Source organism: Saccoglossus kowalevskii, chromosome 6, assembly GCF_978046115.1.
Source record: "Saccoglossus kowalevskii chromosome 6, keSacKowa6.1, whole genome shotgun sequence".
Classification (NCBI taxonomy): Eukaryota; Metazoa; Hemichordata; class Enteropneusta; family Harrimaniidae; genus Saccoglossus; species Saccoglossus kowalevskii.
Window position 1 is genome coordinate 29,198,853 of NC_140646.1, and position 19,206 is coordinate 29,218,058.

At 36.2% G+C, this 19,206-nt stretch overlaps 1 protein-coding gene across 3 annotated transcripts; it reads left to right on the forward strand.

Moving 5' to 3' along the window:
* Positions 1-526: 526 nt before the first annotated feature.
* On the forward strand, positions 527-18,849 carry LOC100371726 (epithelial splicing regulatory protein 1-like). Of its 3 annotated transcripts, XR_014929706.1 has the most exons (16): positions 527-747; positions 946-1,074; positions 1,615-1,837; positions 5,395-5,484; positions 6,538-6,592; positions 7,491-7,601; positions 8,347-8,479; positions 8,730-8,772; positions 9,792-9,889; positions 13,611-13,817; positions 15,121-15,345; positions 15,759-15,942; positions 16,298-16,572; positions 17,305-17,484; positions 17,720-17,762; positions 18,296-18,555. XR_014929706.1 is itself a non-coding variant. In XM_085500329.1 (15 exons), the coding sequence occupies exons 1-14, from the start codon at positions 616-618 to the stop codon at positions 17,723-17,725; spliced, it is 1,911 nt and encodes a 636-aa protein (XP_085356455.1). In that variant the 5' UTR covers positions 527-615; the 3' UTR covers positions 17,726-17,762; positions 18,296-18,555. The 3 variants fall into 3 exon arrangements, 2 of the variants coding, with proteins under 2 accessions (XP_085356455.1, XP_006818259.1); XM_085500329.1 differs by lacking the exon at positions 17,305-17,484; XM_006818196.2 differs by lacking the exons at positions 17,305-17,484; positions 17,720-17,762 and having other exon boundaries at positions 18,296-18,849.
* Positions 18,850-19,206: the final 357 nt, after the last annotated feature.

Consider the following 19,206-nt stretch of genomic DNA (forward strand, 5'->3'; position numbering starts at 1 on the left):
CCTTAGCTAAAGTTGGTAAAGTGAAATTAGAAGCTCGACCAAAACATACACTGTGTACCATACCAGTGCACTTGAAGGCTGCGATATCTATGCTAACAGAATTATTCATGTGATGTTTTGGTAGTTGTATTAAGACTATCTAGGCTGGTATAGATTGTCACAGATCAGCAGCCATGCTGAACACCTTAGGGACGAACAATCAATGATCCCTGCGATAAATCATTACATCTGTGGGCTAAATCGTAGCATATGGGTTCCGTCCTTTGTTATTACGTCATAATGAATAAATAATGTAGAAAGATATAATTATATTGCAAAGTAGCATTCACAACCGAACCTGTGAATTGATCCCAAATATTGTTTAAGAGCATTTTTGGTCTCACTTAGAGGGTCCAGTAAATTCCCATAGGTGCGTACGCACCCACCCTATTCATTGACGTGCCACGTACCAGGCTTTCAGCCAATCACAGGGAGCTATTAACAAAGATATTAACCCGCACATGGAACCGTATTCTAACAAAACATTTGGTTTGCATTCATCAGCAAGCTAAAGACGGGCATCAACTCATTGCTTCCAACTCTGGCTCTGCACTGTAGTGGGTGAACCGTAGCAAAATGGCAACAGCATATAACTATCTCGTGGTATTATTCGCGTCAACACCGGGCCAGAGAGGACCGTACCTAGGATCTGACGAATGTGAAGTAGTTTTTTTAGTTTGGATGGTCATCGACGTAGAAACGAACAAGGTGGGTTCGATAACACGCTGCCATTCAATGCAGCGAGCGACTCGCCGGTAGCACTTTAATCTATGGGAACGCATGTACACATACAGACTCCGTAACATCATTGAATTGATTGCCGTAGCAAACATTCACGCACGTTTAGCAAAGCACTTGTGCGATTTCCGACTAATGTTAATTTCATCGTGTACATTTCATCAACAGGTTGTTAGCGTAAAACAGTCGTTCGTCAAGGCTGATCATACGGAAGTGTCTGAGGAATACTGTTCGGAACTGGGGATTAAAGAAGAGGCCATTAAAAATGCAGAGCCACTAGAATCAGTCATTCAACAGGTAAGATTCTCGGCTTGTGACGAATAAATGTATAATAATTTACATTCCAGCTGCGCTGTCTACATTCAACATATAAGGGTATTAGAATGAAATATGACCGGGAAGGCATGTCGATGGTGTGTAAATTACGTCGCCGTCTTATCAGATTAGTAAATTTACATTTGCATTAAATGACGGCAATGTCATTGATTTTAAATCATCATTATACAAGCACTTGTTGCTTTCAACGCTGATCGTAAGGTCGATCAACCTCGTTGTTAATAACATCGGGAGAATTGGCACCGGAATTAGATTAAGTACTGTAATCGAGTGAGCCCATTCAAACTACGTCTGTAATGCATATATCTAGTTTCCGTTGTTTTTAACAAGCTTGATAGATTGATTCATGTCGCACGATTCAACGGGGATCATGGTGGTCGTCGCTGTCGTCATAATGCATTCTGTGCGCTACCACGTCTTTGGCGTCATGATATTACCGTGTTTATAGTTGGTATGCATTTCAACCCGTATCTTTCATGGTTTGTTCTATTCTTTCTATAGCTTGATACCCACATACGTAACGAACTGAATTCTACGGAAGGCGCAACGTTCTGTTTCTGCATTGATGGGTCTCTCCACTTACGGCAGTGCCTGCATCCGCAGTGCGCCAATAAGGGAATCGAGTTGCCCGAACATTACTATCAATTTTTCGATATACGTAAGGAATTTCGTCGATTTTACACGCTAGCACCACAAGTTAATTCACTGAAAGAGATGGCAGATCGTATCCTTTTGTGTATTTTTTTTAATATTTTCGCCCAAGTGTGTCAATGATTGTACACAAAGGTCAAAGTGTACAACGAACTAAGTACATGTGTTCGTTAATATCGCTATCATCGCCATGTCATCGCGAGTAGAAGAATTATTAATTTGTTACTTGTGTCGAGATAGCACTAGAATTGAAAAAAATGACCTCTTGGGAAGAGATCAGCCTTGGTTTTGTACTGCCACTAGGCGCAGCAGTGTCGATTTGAAAACAGTGGGCGGTTCACAAGGTTAGCATTCCACTACTGGCGTTACGCTCAGTGTTAAACACGGTGTGAAATTTTGAAATCCGAGAAACACCCTAGTCTTTAGCGCAAATAAAATGCGTATTTTACTTGAAAGGCTCCTACTTCACAGCCATATAAAACATCCATTTATTTATTACCCAGTACCAGACTTCACATTATCTTCACATTATTTATTACCAAAATAGAAAAGATGCGCAACACAATGTTTTACTGCTAACGAACCCCCTAGGCTCATGAGCGACACTATATCACGTTGTTTACATCCCTGCGAAATGACACCAGGTCGAGGCCAAGTAAAGGACAATTTCCGACCGGTGTTGATATTTTTGTTTCATCCCACCCTTTCATTGCTGGTAATCTGACCTGGGTGACGTAGGAATTTTATAATCATTCGCATGTTTGTTGAGTCACTTTATGATAAATACAACAGTTCATTTTCTGTACTGTACGAGTATTGACTAGTATTTCATCTCCCAAAAATAGCGTCCTCCACAGGCCGTTGCAAAAGGTTCTGTAACCAACGTGAAAGCACCCCAGCTTATATACTATACCATTAATCAAATCAATTTGTCTGTCCGTGGTAATGATTTCAAGGTTGTTACTTTTTTTTAAAATTGGGCCATTTTTCAGCTTGGTGGGTGAATTATATAATCCGTAAAAAAATGTGTGGGTGGGCATGAATGGGCAGGTCTCTACCTCCTTCAACACATACTAATGCGCATTTTCGTACCTATCTCACGGAAACGCGCTGCCATATCTTCTGGTATTTGTATAGATGTAGTCATAAATCGTAGCAAGGATCATTAATTATCCGCCAAACTGGGATGGTCCTTTCAACGGAATGTACCACGAACCCTAGCACTCTGAGAACAGAGACTTCAACCCCTGAAGCAGTTAATAAAAACAGTCAAAAAGTCTAACAGATTAAATGATTTACTCTGCCTTTTGGTTGTTTTTGAGTGACATTGTTTTATTTGGCTGATCATTGCTGAGAAGTCGCAGAGAAAACTGATGATTTTTTTCCCTGCAACAAAACAATGTTTTGGGTATTGGAGGGCATAGGCGAGACTGTTCTATGGAAGGAATTTTTTTAAATGTTGTTATGCATCGTCGCTTAATTCAGTTAACACACAAAGTCTACAAAAGAGCTTAGTGTAGGACTAAAGAATAGGCCACTCGTTTCTACTATTGTAAATTTCCATGGTCTTTCATGGGCGTCCACCAAGTCGAATAGATTTCAATAGATCGCGTACGTCGGGAAATTGGTTATTGATTCATCGATATTTTCCGTGTTTCATTCCAACACACTTTCTCACGAGTGAGAAGACACCATCACCGGGCCATAATGTAGTTCTCAGTTTCAGTTGTATTCAAGTTATATTCGGTGTACTTTTAAACTACCCTGCACATTTAGTGGATGATTTACGCCAAAAAATATCCGTCGGAAGGTGATGGTCCTTTTAGAATGTCATGAGGATAGATTTGGTGGCATCGTGCTTCATTTTAATTTGGCAGCCTCGAGATATCACTCAGTCTGTACCCTTTGTTTAATTGAGGTACAAGTGATTATAATGCTGGATTAAACCGTATTTGTCCAACTATTGTCACCATCGTGCATGGTAATGTACCATATCACCACAGCATGCTTCGACACGAATATCAGAACATTTTATTTATCAGGTGTCCGCTTTCTCTTAACACGACATTTTGTCAAACACCATAACAGAATGGTGGCCCCTTCAATCCATGGATACTAAATACGGCCTCAGCACATTCTATTTTTAACTGACCCATGCACATGTATAATACCCAGACCGTATTTCAATTACAAAATATCATTAATAATTTTGAATGCGCCACAACTAGATAAATATTAACATAAATATTCATATATTTATTTAAAATATAACTGAAATAAAATTGAACAGTAATAGTTTTGTTAATGTCTCCAGTGAACTGATATTTAGTTTTAATTTGGGGTTGATATCGCCCTTGCTCGGGATTTTTTTAGTTGAGAGTGTAGTTATTTCTGTATTTTAAAATCATATTCATTTAACCATATCCTTGTTCATTTATTTTCATGACGTGAAATATTGTCGACACGTATACATACGAAGTAAATGTAAATGTGTTGGCTTCTAGCTTCATCCTGTTATCAAAATAACTCTCTAAATGTCGTACACATTTCAACATGTTTGTACGCATTAATTTGCATATTTTAATTTGTATAATTCAATATAGTATTTGTATTTGAGGCTCTGTTCCTGCGACTTTTGTAAACCACACAATAGCAGCTCAGATTGTTTTGTTGTCATGTTTTTATAATCGTAAATATCATTTTCATTTTAGAATGATTTATATTGCATACAAACTTGATTCATAGGTATCTTTGTACTTGGAGGTTATATGTCAGCACTACATGTATATACTCGGACACTATAAAGCGCGATTTGCGATCCCTGAACCAAAACGAAATCTTATTTGTACAAAGGATAAACTCTCTGGAAAAGACGAGTAACTACGAACAGACCCGTGGTGTTCTACTGTCGTTATTTGTCGTGTATACGAACTGCACACCAATTGTTGACTCGATACCCGCATAAATGACTGCCATAAAGTTGGTGCCAGGCGTGCGCGTTTGTGTCAGTGGCAAATGCATCGCACGACTAAATTCACAACATTCGATAGTTAAACTGTTTGCCAAAAAAATGTCAATAAATTTAAACTAGTTGGGACAATGCCTTGAAATAGATTTTAAAAATATAATTGTCTAAATATTTGATTTACCAATTTGTTAGAGGGAAAAAACAAGTTACAAACATGGTGCAAGTTAAGGCCGGCACAATTTGCTTCAAATGTTAGTACCCGTTCCCCGCCCGTATTTTCTGCAGTGAATGTCTATAAATGTAGCTTTCAATTGTATGCAACTGGTGGCTTCTTATAGCATTTCGACTAATTATGTAATTTAGCTTGAATGCACATCGGACGTTGCAATTTTTACATTTTCGTCAACTGGAAAATAATAAGACTTTTAACCAGTGAACGAAAAATGCGTTTCGGAATATTTTACAATTTATTGTGTCGCATACGTAATTCGGCGTTTTATCAGGCTTGGCATCACCGACTCCACCCTTATGATTCGTCACATCTTTCGGTTATCAGATACGCTACGGCTACAAGACAATTATTAGGCGCATCAATATTTTGTTGCCTTTTCTTTAAAAATCATTCTTTTCTGTCAGTTTCCTTAACACGCATTTTCCTCCAGATTTAAAAATCGATATAACTCCCAACACACGACACGCCACTGGTGACGTCAGAGCAATTGGTCTTCTTGTACAGAGGTTGATATCAGATGGTAAGTTTAACATTCTAACATTTTAATAATTACAATTGGATATCAATTTATCGGGGCATCTTTTTCAGAGATTAGATAACAAACAAACACACCAAACACCTGTGGACTCCCCAGGATACGCCATATTTAAATAAATCACATGACAGATTGTTGTAGATTCGATTATATTACCAAGAATTTACTATTTTTTCACGCCCCATTCATTTTTCAGAAATAGACAGCAGTTGGGAGGACATGTGTAACATTCAGAAAAATCGGGGCAGTTTGTAACATTGAACTATTGTACAAACAGTAATTGTATGCAGTGACAAACCAGATGTTACAATATACAGAATCGGTATCTCCCGGCTGTTACAAACTGCTCATGCGCAGACATTGTACATTGGGACAGAGGCAATATTATTGGCATATGTATTTTAAAAAATGTCACGAATCAAGCTTTAAAATATGCTGAATAAATATTCACCCATCTACAAACTGACATTTTCGTCCCCAAATTGGAATCTTGCTATCTGTTCATTTATTGCGTTGTCTTTTGTGCTTTTCGGTGCGAATATCGTGAGAATATCAATGGGAAGTGTTTTCATAGCAAACAATTCTAGATTATATTGTAAACTACGTTGAAAACACTGAGTGTCAATTTCTGGTTAACATGGTTAACGATTGAACAAACAAAATTTACAGTGTGTACACAATAAGTGTTAAACATGCCTTGCCATAAACGCATTAACACTGAATGCTGATCAATACGGTTACTAGTATCATGTAGAAAATTGTGAAAAAAAGCAATTTTTTTTAAAAACTTCAACAGCAACCTTCTTTTTTTACTCTGAATTATAATGTTTGAAACAAGAGACCAGCAACAGCACAGAGAACATCATAATAAGAACCTTTGTGGTTCATAAAATTGTGCTTTCAATATAAATATTACTACCTACTGTGTTGGTTTTAGTCCCATTCTTATTCTATTTTGTATACGACTGTTTTCGTGATATTTTGCACAATAGAATCGCCCTTTATTAATCGTTGAACTGTTGTCTTCCCCTTCCCCAGGGCACAAATTTACATCACCAGAAATCATTCAGAGAAAATTTGAGACGGGAACATGGTAAGTTTAGAAACGTGTTTCAAAGTGAGGGGAAAAAATGGGTTCAATGTGGATATGAAGCTTGCACCCACTTTGGGAAAAGTTTATTTCTGTGTAATAATGGTACATGTACTTCAAACCATGGGAGCAGTCAGAGTTTAAATTTAGGACCTGGTCAAAGGTTGGCGATAGCATAAATCTGTGGTATTAACATTATTGGTGTTTAATGAAATAATGCAGCCTCTCCTGTCCATTTGATTTACGTAATTGAATTTATAGTTGGAATATAACAAAGATCAGTGGTTGCCAATTGATTTTCCAGGCACCTGTGTTTCGCATTTGACAATCCGCGATATATTTATCTATCTCGCTAGTCTCTGGCATGTACCCTGACAATGCCGCTGCTAACAGAATGTCCCAATTCGTTGTTATCAAAATGGTCCAGGCCCCAAAGATTAGTTAATAAATCTTTGTTATTCCGTCCATCAGATGATTGAAATGAATCCACATAATATTGTCCATGCATTAGGGCTTGGTCTTCACCACATAGATAGTTTACAATACACAGTGTACGTACAATCGACCTGCAACAATGGCGGGTCGTGTTTGAATTGTTCAACTTGTCATGCTCGCTGAACAACAATGTATTGCTGGTACACGAGCTGAATTCCTCACTTCTGTGCTACCCTGAAAGGGAGGTACCATTACTGAGACTGTCAATGTATTAACTTCCATTAAACACAACATGCACTTCTTGGAAACAAAATAAAATGTGATGACACAAATTTAAAATGCATTTGACGGTAAGAGTCCTGGCTCAAAACTCACTGTCGCTGGTCTCAATGTGTTCTTGGTATCAAGGTGCCAGCATGGAGTCTAGTCGGATTGCATTAACTAATTTCACTCATTTCGTCAACAGCAACAAACATGAAATTGTTGACAACGACCACGTGATTAAAGCCAGGGGGTTGCCATGGCAATCATCTGATAAGGATGTAGCTAAATTTTTCAAGGGACTGGACATTGGAAAGTAAGTAAACATTTCTGTGCCAATGAATGGCCTTGCTTAGACCTTTATATTCCCATGTCAGCTTATTTTGTTTTTTTGTCCTCCCAGGTATGTTCTTAGTTTTTATTTGTCAAAAAATCACTGAAGCTAAAGTATTTGAAAGGTCACTTAGAAAAAAAGCTTTGTCCTCTGTTGTCTGTCTATTTTAGAAACTTGTGACCCATGACGAACTCTTCCCATCTCAGCTGAATTCAAAAGAAAAGAAACAAGAGTTAAAACTCGGTTGATCTCGTCTTGTAGGAAGATACACAAAATTAGCAGACGATTTTTATCGACCAACGGTCAACGTGACAGCTAATTGGTGGAAGGGGGTGCCAGTATTAATTATTGTCGATTTCTAACAACATTTTGATTTAGACTGGTAGAAACACTAAATTCTTGCATAAATTTACAGACCATGCTGGTGACAAATTTACCGATGGTGGTCCACGTCATCGTACTAAATTGCACAGATCTCAAACAAATGTTGCAAATAATCCCACCAAGCTGGGGGAAATAATTTCACGCAGATTTGGCCAGGAAATGTACAACTGAGTAGGCGGATGAACATTTAAAAAACTACACTACCCTCGCCGATTACCCAACCAATTAATTTAAAAAGTAAAATTTATGTTTTTGTAATCGAACATCAATTCTTTTATATTTATCTATTCGTTTTTATTTTTTATCAACTGTTTAATGTTTTTTACGCACTTGATTCCAATAGGGGTGGTGTTGCGTTGTGTTTGAATCCCCAAGGCAGACGCAATGGAGAGGCTTTAGTTCGTTTTACCTGCACAGAGCACCGAGATCTAGCGTTACAGAGGCACAAGCACCACTTGGGGCATCGATACATTGAGGTGAGCTTTGTTTACAGACAAACTAATAATATCGATGCAACAGGCTGCAATCAGATAAAGAACTAATAACGCAAATATAAAAACAGTTCAAATGTGGTTAACTGTTTTATGTTTATACAGTAGTAGAATTATTTTAATTTTAGGTAATTTTATGTTGCAGGAATATTCACCAGGCTAAATGCAAAGTGTACATTGGTTTGTGAAAAAGAAACCAATACATTTTATATTGTTAAATTTGTTTGTTTTGTAGGTTTATAAAGCAACAGGAGAAGAATTTCTCAAGATTGCTGCAGGTGAGATCATTGGATACTTGTTCATCTTGGTGTGCTCTTTAAAATTTTAGGGGACGGCCATTTGAAATCATGGGGGGGGGGTGAAGATGAAAAATTGCAAGCTAGACACTGCAAAAAAAAGGCACTGCGAACACTCTCTAAGCAACCACGCCATGATTTCAAATTTGAAATAATACACCAAAAAAAAAGTCTGATTTTTTTTTTATGACAGCCATCTAGGTTGGGTTTATTAGGAAATAAAACTAATAAATGTGACATTAAGAGCCCCTTTTACACAATGAATTACAACAATCTGAACAGATTCTTAGCTCTGTAATCTGGGTTGGCTCAAACCCCTGCGCATTATTGGCACCAGGTCTGTTGATCTTTTAACTTCACAAATGATATTACTTGTTATAATGGCAATGAATGCTATTCAAACAATTTCTGTTTAAATGTCAAATTCACCTTCACAATATAACTGTTTTGCCTGGTTGGCTGGCTTGACTCAGGCTGTATAGAAATAAAGCGTTCAGAGTCCAAGGTACTTGACGACCCAACCCAGTGTTATAATCAATTCCCCCTCTAGGCACAAACTCTTCATCTCGTACCCAACCCTAAACATGCTTCTCAAAGGATCAATGGTGGTAGGGCTGGTTTTTCCATCTCTCACTTATTTATTTAGATAATTAGCCCAGAGATAAACAATTGGCAAACCCTAGAACCGAACCCAACATGTCAGTTCTCAGAGTTTTTATTAGATAATAGACAAGGCGGCTTGTACATTGACAAAAGATGCAGTTTTATTCGTTGCTTTAGACACTTGACATAAAGAACAGTCCTCTACTCTCCCATTCAATGACTTGATCAATATAAATCAAATGGCCTGTCAATGGCCCATATCAATAGTGTTATAGACGTACAAGTCTGTATATTCTATTATGTTCTGGGCAGAATCATCAATCAATTGTAAATCACTCTTCAAACTATTTTTTGCTAGTCAATCATTCCAGTGAATTTTTTGTTTCCTTATAAAACAGGTAGTTCTAGCGAAGCAAGTAATTTCCTAGCCAAAGATAATGGACACATCATAGTGAGAATGAGAGGTTTGCCGTTCACAGCAACAGCAAAGGATGTGGTGAGTAGTCAGTTTTTTTACCTTCAAACCAAAGAGATGATACATACTCCTAGTCTCCCTTTCTTCACCATTTAAGAGCATTAATTGTTTTGTTTCTTTTCTCATTGACTTGCCCCCATAAGTTTCCCAATTTATATTTTATACAACATAAAATAAAAAATTTAAATTTAAAACTGATAAAGGCAGATGAGAAGTTGTCACCGGCTATAAATGTTTAAATAAAGTGCAATACAATGTTTGCTAAACTGTTGACCAAACACTAATACACTAACATCAATAGTAATGTAATTTTGCATAGAGTTCGAACTGCCTTTTTTTTTTGAAACTACACTACCTTGTTCACAGACTGTCCCTATTCATAACTTACCACCTTGTTCACAGACTGCCATTTTCATAGCTCACCACCTTGTTCGCAGATTGCCTCATTTCGTAACTCACCACCTTGTTCACAGGCTGTCCCTATTCATAACTTGCTACCTTGTTCACAGACTGCCATTTTCATAGCTCACCACCTTGTTCGCAGATTGCCCCATTTCGTAACTCACCACCTTGTTCACAGACTGCCCCTATTCATAACTTACCACCTTGTTCAGACTGTCATTTTCATAACTCACCTGGCCTGACCTTGTTCACAGACTGCCTTTTCTCAAAATCTCTGTTCACACATTCACCATGGGGTGGCCATGTGGAAAGATCTTTTCATCTGCCACTTGGCTTCTCCAGCCTTACTAAGATGGTAATGTTATTTGTTCTGTCGTTGTTGAAACCAAACTTGCGTTACTGGTGTGTGATTAACAATTGTTTGGAGGAGAGCACTTTAACAACATCAAAAGTATTAAAAAAAAAATGCAACTGTTAATTAAAATAACCCATTATAGCTAGTAATATGCTGAATAATGGTGAAAAAGCTAAAAATATGCAAACAATAATGGCAATATTCTAGTCGCAAATTATAGCTCTGGCCTTGAAACAAGTTTGATTATCATAGCATAAGAATACAACAATTGAACATAACTACAGCCTGCACTAAAAGTACGAGTATGATAAACATTAATCTTTTATTTTAAATATATTTATGCTATTTTTAATTTCTAAAGTGAATTTAATTTTGCCTACCTGCATTAAGACTGCAGAACAGTCGGCATATGGTGAATGCTTTTATACCAAGATCAAATGTCGTTGCCATATGGTTTTTATAGTATTGCCTTGAGGAATTGAGAAAGATGATGGTCCAAAAACTTAAAGTGAATGGGGGAAAACAAAATATGGCAATGTCTTGGGATTGTAAATACAGCAATATTTGAAAAAGTTAAATATTTAGGACATTTAACATGAGTTATAACATCAAATAATAACACTCTAATGATATTTTTAAGTCTTTTTTAATATTTTCTCCCATGGATGAGGTTTAGAATACATATGTACACATGGTTATTTGCAGGGGTTTCTATAATGAGTAGATCCATGTTATCCTAAGTCATTTGCTATTATTTAGAATTTAATTAAATTGCCTACCTAGTTGATTATTAGCTTTTGAAAGTGACAGATTAGTGAGTACACTGTAAGAGACAACCAGCTGCAGTCAGCATAAATTGTTAAGGTAAATAAATTACTGCTCATTTAAAACTATTATTCCATTACCAAACAAATTTTCTTTTTTCAAGCCATATTAAATCAACATTTCAGAAAATATGCATAAACATCTATATAATTGAAATGTTTGGTGTTGCTTTGCATTATAAAGATCATATTACAACATTTAGTCAATGTGGCCTTGAAATATTTCCTGTATATTTGCTAGTTTTTCTGTTAAATTACAATACTCTGTAGCATTGTTTTTTTTCATAACTGGTTAAAATAAACGAGGATTGAAACATGTGTCATTCTAGTATAAATAGTGGGCTTATGTAATGGTTTTGAAAATCATTTAAAACCTTTTCATTTAAGAGCATATTGTATGTCTTTCTATACACTCCTCCAAAAATAGATCTGAGACCTTGATAAATGCCAGTAACTAGTGTATTCATATTTGTACACTGACCTGTGCCAGGTATGACTGAAAAAAGTTAACAAACTCCTTAGCAATTCATGGGTGAACATCATCATGTTTTAGTTTATTGAACAGCAACAATTCAAATGCAGTCTTCATGCTATACACAATCAACAAACAAAAGTGAACCAGTTCCAACAGAAATTTTTTTTTTTCATTATGATTAATTTCAAATGGTAATTCACTAATATTTTGCAGTTTAGTTTCAAGAATCTGTAAATCAAGGTTTTGTGCCTTGGGGGGGTGGGGGGTGGGGTGGGTATAGTTATCCCACAGGTTTCAAAGGAGAATTTTGGTTTATAAAGCACACCTTGTGTTCATGGTATCTACCTTAGAAAGCTCTCATTGATATCAGTGTACAGCCAACACCCTGTCATTTAAATATTTGATCTAAAAATAGGGTTTCAGCTTAGAGTTTAATTCTGGCAGCTCTAACTCCTGGGTAACAATATGGTTACAATATATGAATATCATATGCTAAACACTAGTAAACTGGCTATTAAACAATATATCAATGTAATCATAACAATGAATTCCTCTGCCAATTTAATTACTCTTGATGACGAAAATCATTGACCTTTATTATTTATTCTCCACCATGAGTTATAGAAATGTTCATAGGGTAGGTTGAATGGGGTTTGGAGGAGGGGACCCACACATCCAATTTTTTGCAACATTGAGATTAATAACTTGTTTTATTTCCTCTTGAAAATCTAGATTTTGATTACAATACAAGTATACACATTGGGGAGGGGAAATGTATCAAAAATATTTCATAAATCTTTTTTTTTGAAAACGTCATCGAATATAATTACGTCGTGTTATTGATTAAAACATTATGCAGTAGCAGCAACATGTCACTGCATCTATCTTTAAAATGAGAGCGAGAAAAAGATAGAGAGAGCACACAAAGATGCAAGCTGTGGGCTAATCTATGACAACAAATTCTCTTACAAAACAATGCATAGTAATCCGGTGCATGCTGATATCACATTAAAACCAGAGGTGTGTTATTTTAAAACTAAAGGAGAATATATTTCGTTTTCAGACAAAATCCACAGAATGAATATATACATACACTCTGGCAATTCACTATTATTTCATTTTGTCAAAATGTTTATTTGCTGGATTTGTTGGGATGTGGCAGAACAACAGCTGCCTTCCGTGACGTGATGTGTAATACAGTCATTTGCTCTGTTCAAAAAGTCTGTAACATGTGTTCTATTTTTTCCATTCCCAAATTGTTTATTCAAAGAAAAAAAAATTATAAAATTTATAAAAGGTTGACAAACAGATGTCCAGTGTCGAAAAGAAACTACATTTCTCTGGGCATTGCCATGGAAACATGACTTGCTGTAATGCATCATCTGAATAATGAGATGGTAATTTTGTTGTTCATAAAATTAACATGTTGTTAATTATATCATGAATGTCCTAGGAAATACAATTATGCAACTTTACACATCAACATTTACCATTGTATTTAAGGACTATTTACCTGAAATGTACAGTTTGATTAATCTGAAAATATAAATTGATATAAATGCCAATTTGTTTGAATAATACTGAGGAAATAAAATGAAATATGAATCAAAATGTATTTATTGCCTTTCATATTAGTTTTCAATTTACAACTGAATATTCAATTATTTATTAACACTTTGTTTACAGCTTGTATTTTTCGGTGATGAGTGTCCAGTATCTGGCGCTGAGGAAGGAGTCCTGTTCGTTCGTTATCCAGATGGTCGTTCTACAGGAGATGCCTTTGTGCTTTTCTCTACTGAAGCAAATGCCACATCAGCTTTAGCCAAACACAAAGAAAATCTAGGATCTCGTTATATTGAACTTTTTAGAAGTACTACAGCAGAAGTTCAACAGGTGAGCAAAACAGTTTAACTAAAATCATTGATACTCTGTCTGGTTAGCACAATATGTGATGCTGCTGTGATGAAATTTTGTTTTTTTGTAGCCTTTTGGATTTTCAGTTGTCTTGTTTTCAGTTCATATTACTACATTTGCAAGTTCATATTCAGCCCTATTTACTGGTGTTTCATAATAAAAACATTTTTAACCCTCTATAGTTATTTATAATAGCAGCTGGTGCCCAGGCTGGTAACATTTTAACAAGTTTATTGTCTGTTTTGTCAATTTAAAAAAGTCTAGATACAATAAACATCCATCTACCAAAATCAAACAATCAACCGACTGAGGATTTAAATAATAACTGTATAGATATCATGCAAATGAGAAGATTACAATTTGAGTTTATGGATTTGCTGGCACTAATTTATTCTGACTGGCAAATTTTTTTTTTTCTTTGTACATTATTTTCTTAGTCTCCTCAATATGTGGAGTGAAAAGAAAATACCAGTCAATCTTTGTTATTCTATTCCAACATTATTCTACATTATTTTTAATGATGTATTTATATAGTACCTTCAAAACTACATAGTGCATCAGCTGGTGAAACCCACAGAGTGCTTGATACTTTTATGACAAAACTTTCAGTGGTAAATATAGAGAGAAGAGAATGTTGTCTGTTGGATTAAATACTTATTTTTAAATCTTTTAACCTAATCCTCTTATGCTAAAAGAGGGGTTGTTCATTTTCTCCTGGACAGCCATTCATGTCATGATGGGCTGTCCTAATTTCTATGGCAACAAGGCATCTACAAATGATAACTGTTACAACTGTTGCCGGAGACATCTGCAGGGATTTTCTTCAAGTGAATTACTGATTATGGTGTGAACGAGTGACGTGTACAGTGAAAATTTTGCATACAAATTACTTGGAGCACAGATGTGGTTGTAATTTGCATCCCCTACGCTAGTAGTCATTTTGTTCGTTTTTATCATGGCGTTGGGAGTTTAAGGCGGTGTGATGTTCTGTGCATCTCTGTTCTATTCATCCTCAATCTTTTGATTTCTGCTTGTGACTTTGACTCTGCTTGCTGATGGCTATGTGGCACCATCCAGACCCTCTAGTATGCATTTTACACTATCTTGTCATTCTATGAAATGAGCCGGGAGGACATTCCTGTAAAGTGGACACAGACTGCTATTATTGAACACAATACAAGTGTGTTATGGATTAAACCGCATCTTTTGTTCAAAATCACAAACAGTGTATACTACTACTTCTCATTATATTTTATTTATATCATTTATTTATTTTTCTCAGGTGCTGAGTCGTTACCAACAACATCCTTTGATTCCCAATGGACCCCCACCAACTGGTTCCGTTCCTATACTGCCACAACAGATGATCACCTCTGGATCGGTACGAGACTGTATTCGTATGAGGGGGCTTCCCTTTTCAGCCTCGGTCGAAGATATCATGAAATTTTTGGGAGAATTCGCTCATTATATTCGACCTCATGGTGTACATATGGTACTCAACCAGCAGGTTAGTGATAAAGTTGGTCGATTTTTGTTGAGAAACAGATATACAACGTTGACTCTTTTAATGGATTAGTAATTATGTTGCAATACATGTGAATTCTGAAATGAAGTACTTTATGAAAATTTATATACGATAGTTTCAAAAAAGATCAAAAGTGTAGTTGTATATTTATTAAATCATCAATTTTGAAATGAATTTCTTTCAATGCTCACTGTAAATTTAGTTTATAATAGCAAAAATTACATTTATAAAGCTTTGAAAAAGCAACAAAATTGACTTTATTAGCAAAAACATTTTGTTGGTGGTGGTAGTATTTACAGAATGACTTCCATTTTAATAATTCACTTAAGTGGTGTTCACTAAGGACAACATGCATCTGACCTTCCTCTGCTTTATTTACTTATTCCACTTGACAGGGTCGTCCATCGGGTGATGCATTCATTCAGATGATTTCAGCCGAAAAGGCCTTGCATGCAGCTCAACAATGCCACCGCAAACACATGGGTGAACGCTACATTGAGGTGTTCCAGTGCTCTGGGGATGAAATGAACTTTGTTCTAATGGGCGGTACCCTGAACAGAGGTGGACTGTCTCCACCTGGTGAGTTCACATTCCGTTATACAGATTTAAATGCGTACTGGTAACAGGTGGTTTTACTGTGATGTCGGCTTCTTTTTTGATTATGGCAGATTTAGTTGAATTAAAAAATAAAATTAAGTTCAGGTCTTAAAATTATAACGACCAGTTTGAAGTGTAAATAAGCATGATAATCAAATATATGGCAGCAGTTCGAATTTTACATCTTTCAAGTAAAATATATTTGTACGACTTTCCACATAAAATTTATATAACAAATGACGTTTACATAGAATTATCGTTTTAAATAATACACCTGTAGTATTTTATAATTGTACAATGAACGATGGTGAAAGTAGAAAAATATTTTTTTTTACAGCTGGTGCAATTCCTGCTCAGGCTCAATTCACACCATATCCCGGGACAATACCATCTCCACCAGCGGCCACAGTGATGGCCGGTACATTGCCTATGCCACCAAGACCACCAGCCCCTGCCTATTATGCACCTCCCTTGTATTACTTCCCTAGCCCACCTGTATCACCAACTAGCCAAGCATATTATCAAACGCCTAATGGAGCTGTAGTACGCATGAGGGGTCTGCCGTTCACCACTTCAGTCAATGATATAGTTTCATTCTTTCAAGGATACGGGGTAAGGTTTCCTACTTGATAGTTTAGCAGGATTAGTTGTGTTCGTCAAAACTTTAGAACGAAAGGTGTTTCACTCTCATACATTTCACCAGTGTTAAGTTCAGTAGAGGTGTTCACAAATAACAAACAACTGCTTAATTATGGGCATTGGTAATGGAGTAGCATACTAGTAGGCAGCCATTGCAACTGTTACCATGGATTCTTTTGATTATGGGTAGTTTTGGGTGTCAGTTTTCGGGATTGGGTGTGAAAAATGGAAACTAACATTACATGCAATTTACATGATGGGTGTGGTTTGGGCAAACATTAACGGGTGGGCGGGCCGGGCAGGCAAGAGAAAATGAACACTACTCAATGGAACTATATACATGTGTCAGTATGGAAGTGGAATATCTTTACTACAGTGCAGTAAGTATAAACTGTGGATAATAAACAATCAGATATCATGTTTTTATTGAATTCATTTGAAATCAAGTGTGTAGTTTAACCCGGATATTAGTAATTGAAATGTACACGCTACATGAACAAGTTAAAAATACATTCTTTACAGAGACATCCCTTCAATCTATATATATATATATACCTCAGATATGTCTAAAAATCAACACAAATTTAGTAGAAGAGGTTATTCTGGTGAAAAGGAGGGTTGATGGTCAAATGCGCATAGTCTTCATGTTTACAAACTGTATCATTGACAGAAAACCTAATTTCTCTAAAATTTCTGTACAAAAAGGATTACTACCACCACCAGTATTAGCACTTGTGGTGCAATCCCAGCGTAGAAAGACTGAATGGCAGTTGAATTAGTACCATGCAGGCGACGATGAAGTTGTGCCTCCCATCCATCCATCTATCTATCCGTCCAATACATCCATAATAACAATGGACATTGTCATGGTTACCCAAAATATAGGTAGAGAATGAACGTTCAATGTCTAGGTGTTCTCTTAGCGTTGGCAGTCTGGGGTACTGGTATTAAACAATTAGATCTCTATTGGCTGGTTGGCCAGTTTGGGTTAGGGTGGAGTATTATCTGTGTTGACTCTTTGCTATTGTATGGTGTACAAAGGGATTGTAGATTGGTGGAAGTTTTTTTTTACTCTACCGGGAAATAGCACTCCTAACTTCTTGCATTTTTCTCTTTTCAGAACTGATGTGAAGGGAGGCTTAACTCTCTGCTTTTAGATAAATGTACGTGTCCTAAAACTTTTAATGTGGTTTCTGCACTTTTTTCGACTTTTATATTATCAGCACTAGCATGCACCCCTTATGACTATTTCCCTAGCAGTTAGTGCCTCACCCACTTCAAACTACCCCTCTCCTATAACATATTCTTGTTTCTTTAATACTGGGTACTTTCACTAGATAATATGGTTTTGCACACTTGGTGAGATGGGTGTGTTCAGCTTTAAACACACCCAAAGTGCACGCAACAAATACTAAATCATTGGGTGTTAACTTTCAACAAAGTATGTTCTACATTTAGATTTCAATATTTGTGAGTAGTATTCATTAATGTTGATTTTCTTTCCAGTTTTAGGGTATTTTATTTTTGTTTTATATGGTGTAGCATATGGTGGAAGTGACTCTCCTGATAGGCTTTTTGGTGTCTGTGGTATTGTTGTCTTTGGTATTGGTGACTTTGGTAAAATTGGTGTCATCTCTAATTCACTCTTATAAGCTGTCATCTAATCTCATGGTTTTCTATTTTCTCTTTTAACCAGGTACCCCACCAAAATGTGCAGATCCAGTACACCCCAGACGGGCGACCAAGTGGTGACGCATTAGTCACGTTTCATTCACCGGATCTTGCTATCCGTGCTGTTCACAACAAGAACAGACAACATTTGGGCTCGCGCTATGTGGAGCTCTACATTGCTTGAAACAAAACCACGCTGGGATCAGAGTATAAATAATTTTAGTGTCTTCCATATTTGTAATATTAGATTTCAAAGCAATATAACCTATATAATGCATTTCAAAAGCCATTTAAACCATATCAGTCCCATGTGCCTTGAATATTTTAAGTCCTATGAAAATCCAATTTTACATTGAAATCACTGAATTTTTGTTCATTTTTTAAAAACTATTATCAAAATTTTTTTTAAAAACTTGTAAGCTGTTACCGAGGTGCTCGTATATGATGCGACAATGCAATGTTGCAAAGAGCAACTGTCATCAAAGGGGGGAGGGGGGAAGTTAAGAAATATATTTGAATTATGTCTTCCATTAATTCATCCAGAAGCCAATCTACGTGCAAGTAGAGCATATAATCAAACCTGACCAGCTACAGAAAACATTTTATTTTAAACCAATGCACTTGTACTGCCAACTGCTCTGCAGTTAAATATGTTTAAAAAAATATATATCTAAAATATATAGTCAAAACAGGCAGATAACACAATAAACTGGCAAGCCTTGAATAGACAAATTAATTTTAAGAGAATCGCTGAAAAGATTCAATTCAAAATTGATGATTTAATTAATAATATCTTACAAACCAAAATAACTAGAATTTGCATCTTTTAAAAAGATGCCACAACTAGACTTAGATTGCTAGTTCCTAGACTAATGGCATGTTTTATATTTTAGTTGTGTATATAGTATCTTCTTAATAATTCAATTCAGACACAGT

Bases quoted from the DNA above. Each gene is read 5' to 3' on its own strand.
- LOC100371726 (XM_006818196.2), top strand. From the start codon at position 616: ATGGCAACAGCATATAACTATCTCGTGGTATTATTCGCGTCAACACCG. The intron at 8,773-9,791 runs GTGAGATCATTG...CTTATAAAACAG, and splicing joins ATTTCTCAAGATTGCTGCAG to GTAGTTCTAGCGAAGCAAGT. The intron at 13,818-15,120 runs GTGAGCAAAACA...TATTTTTCTCAG, and splicing joins CTACAGCAGAAGTTCAACAG to GTGCTGAGTCGTTACCAACA.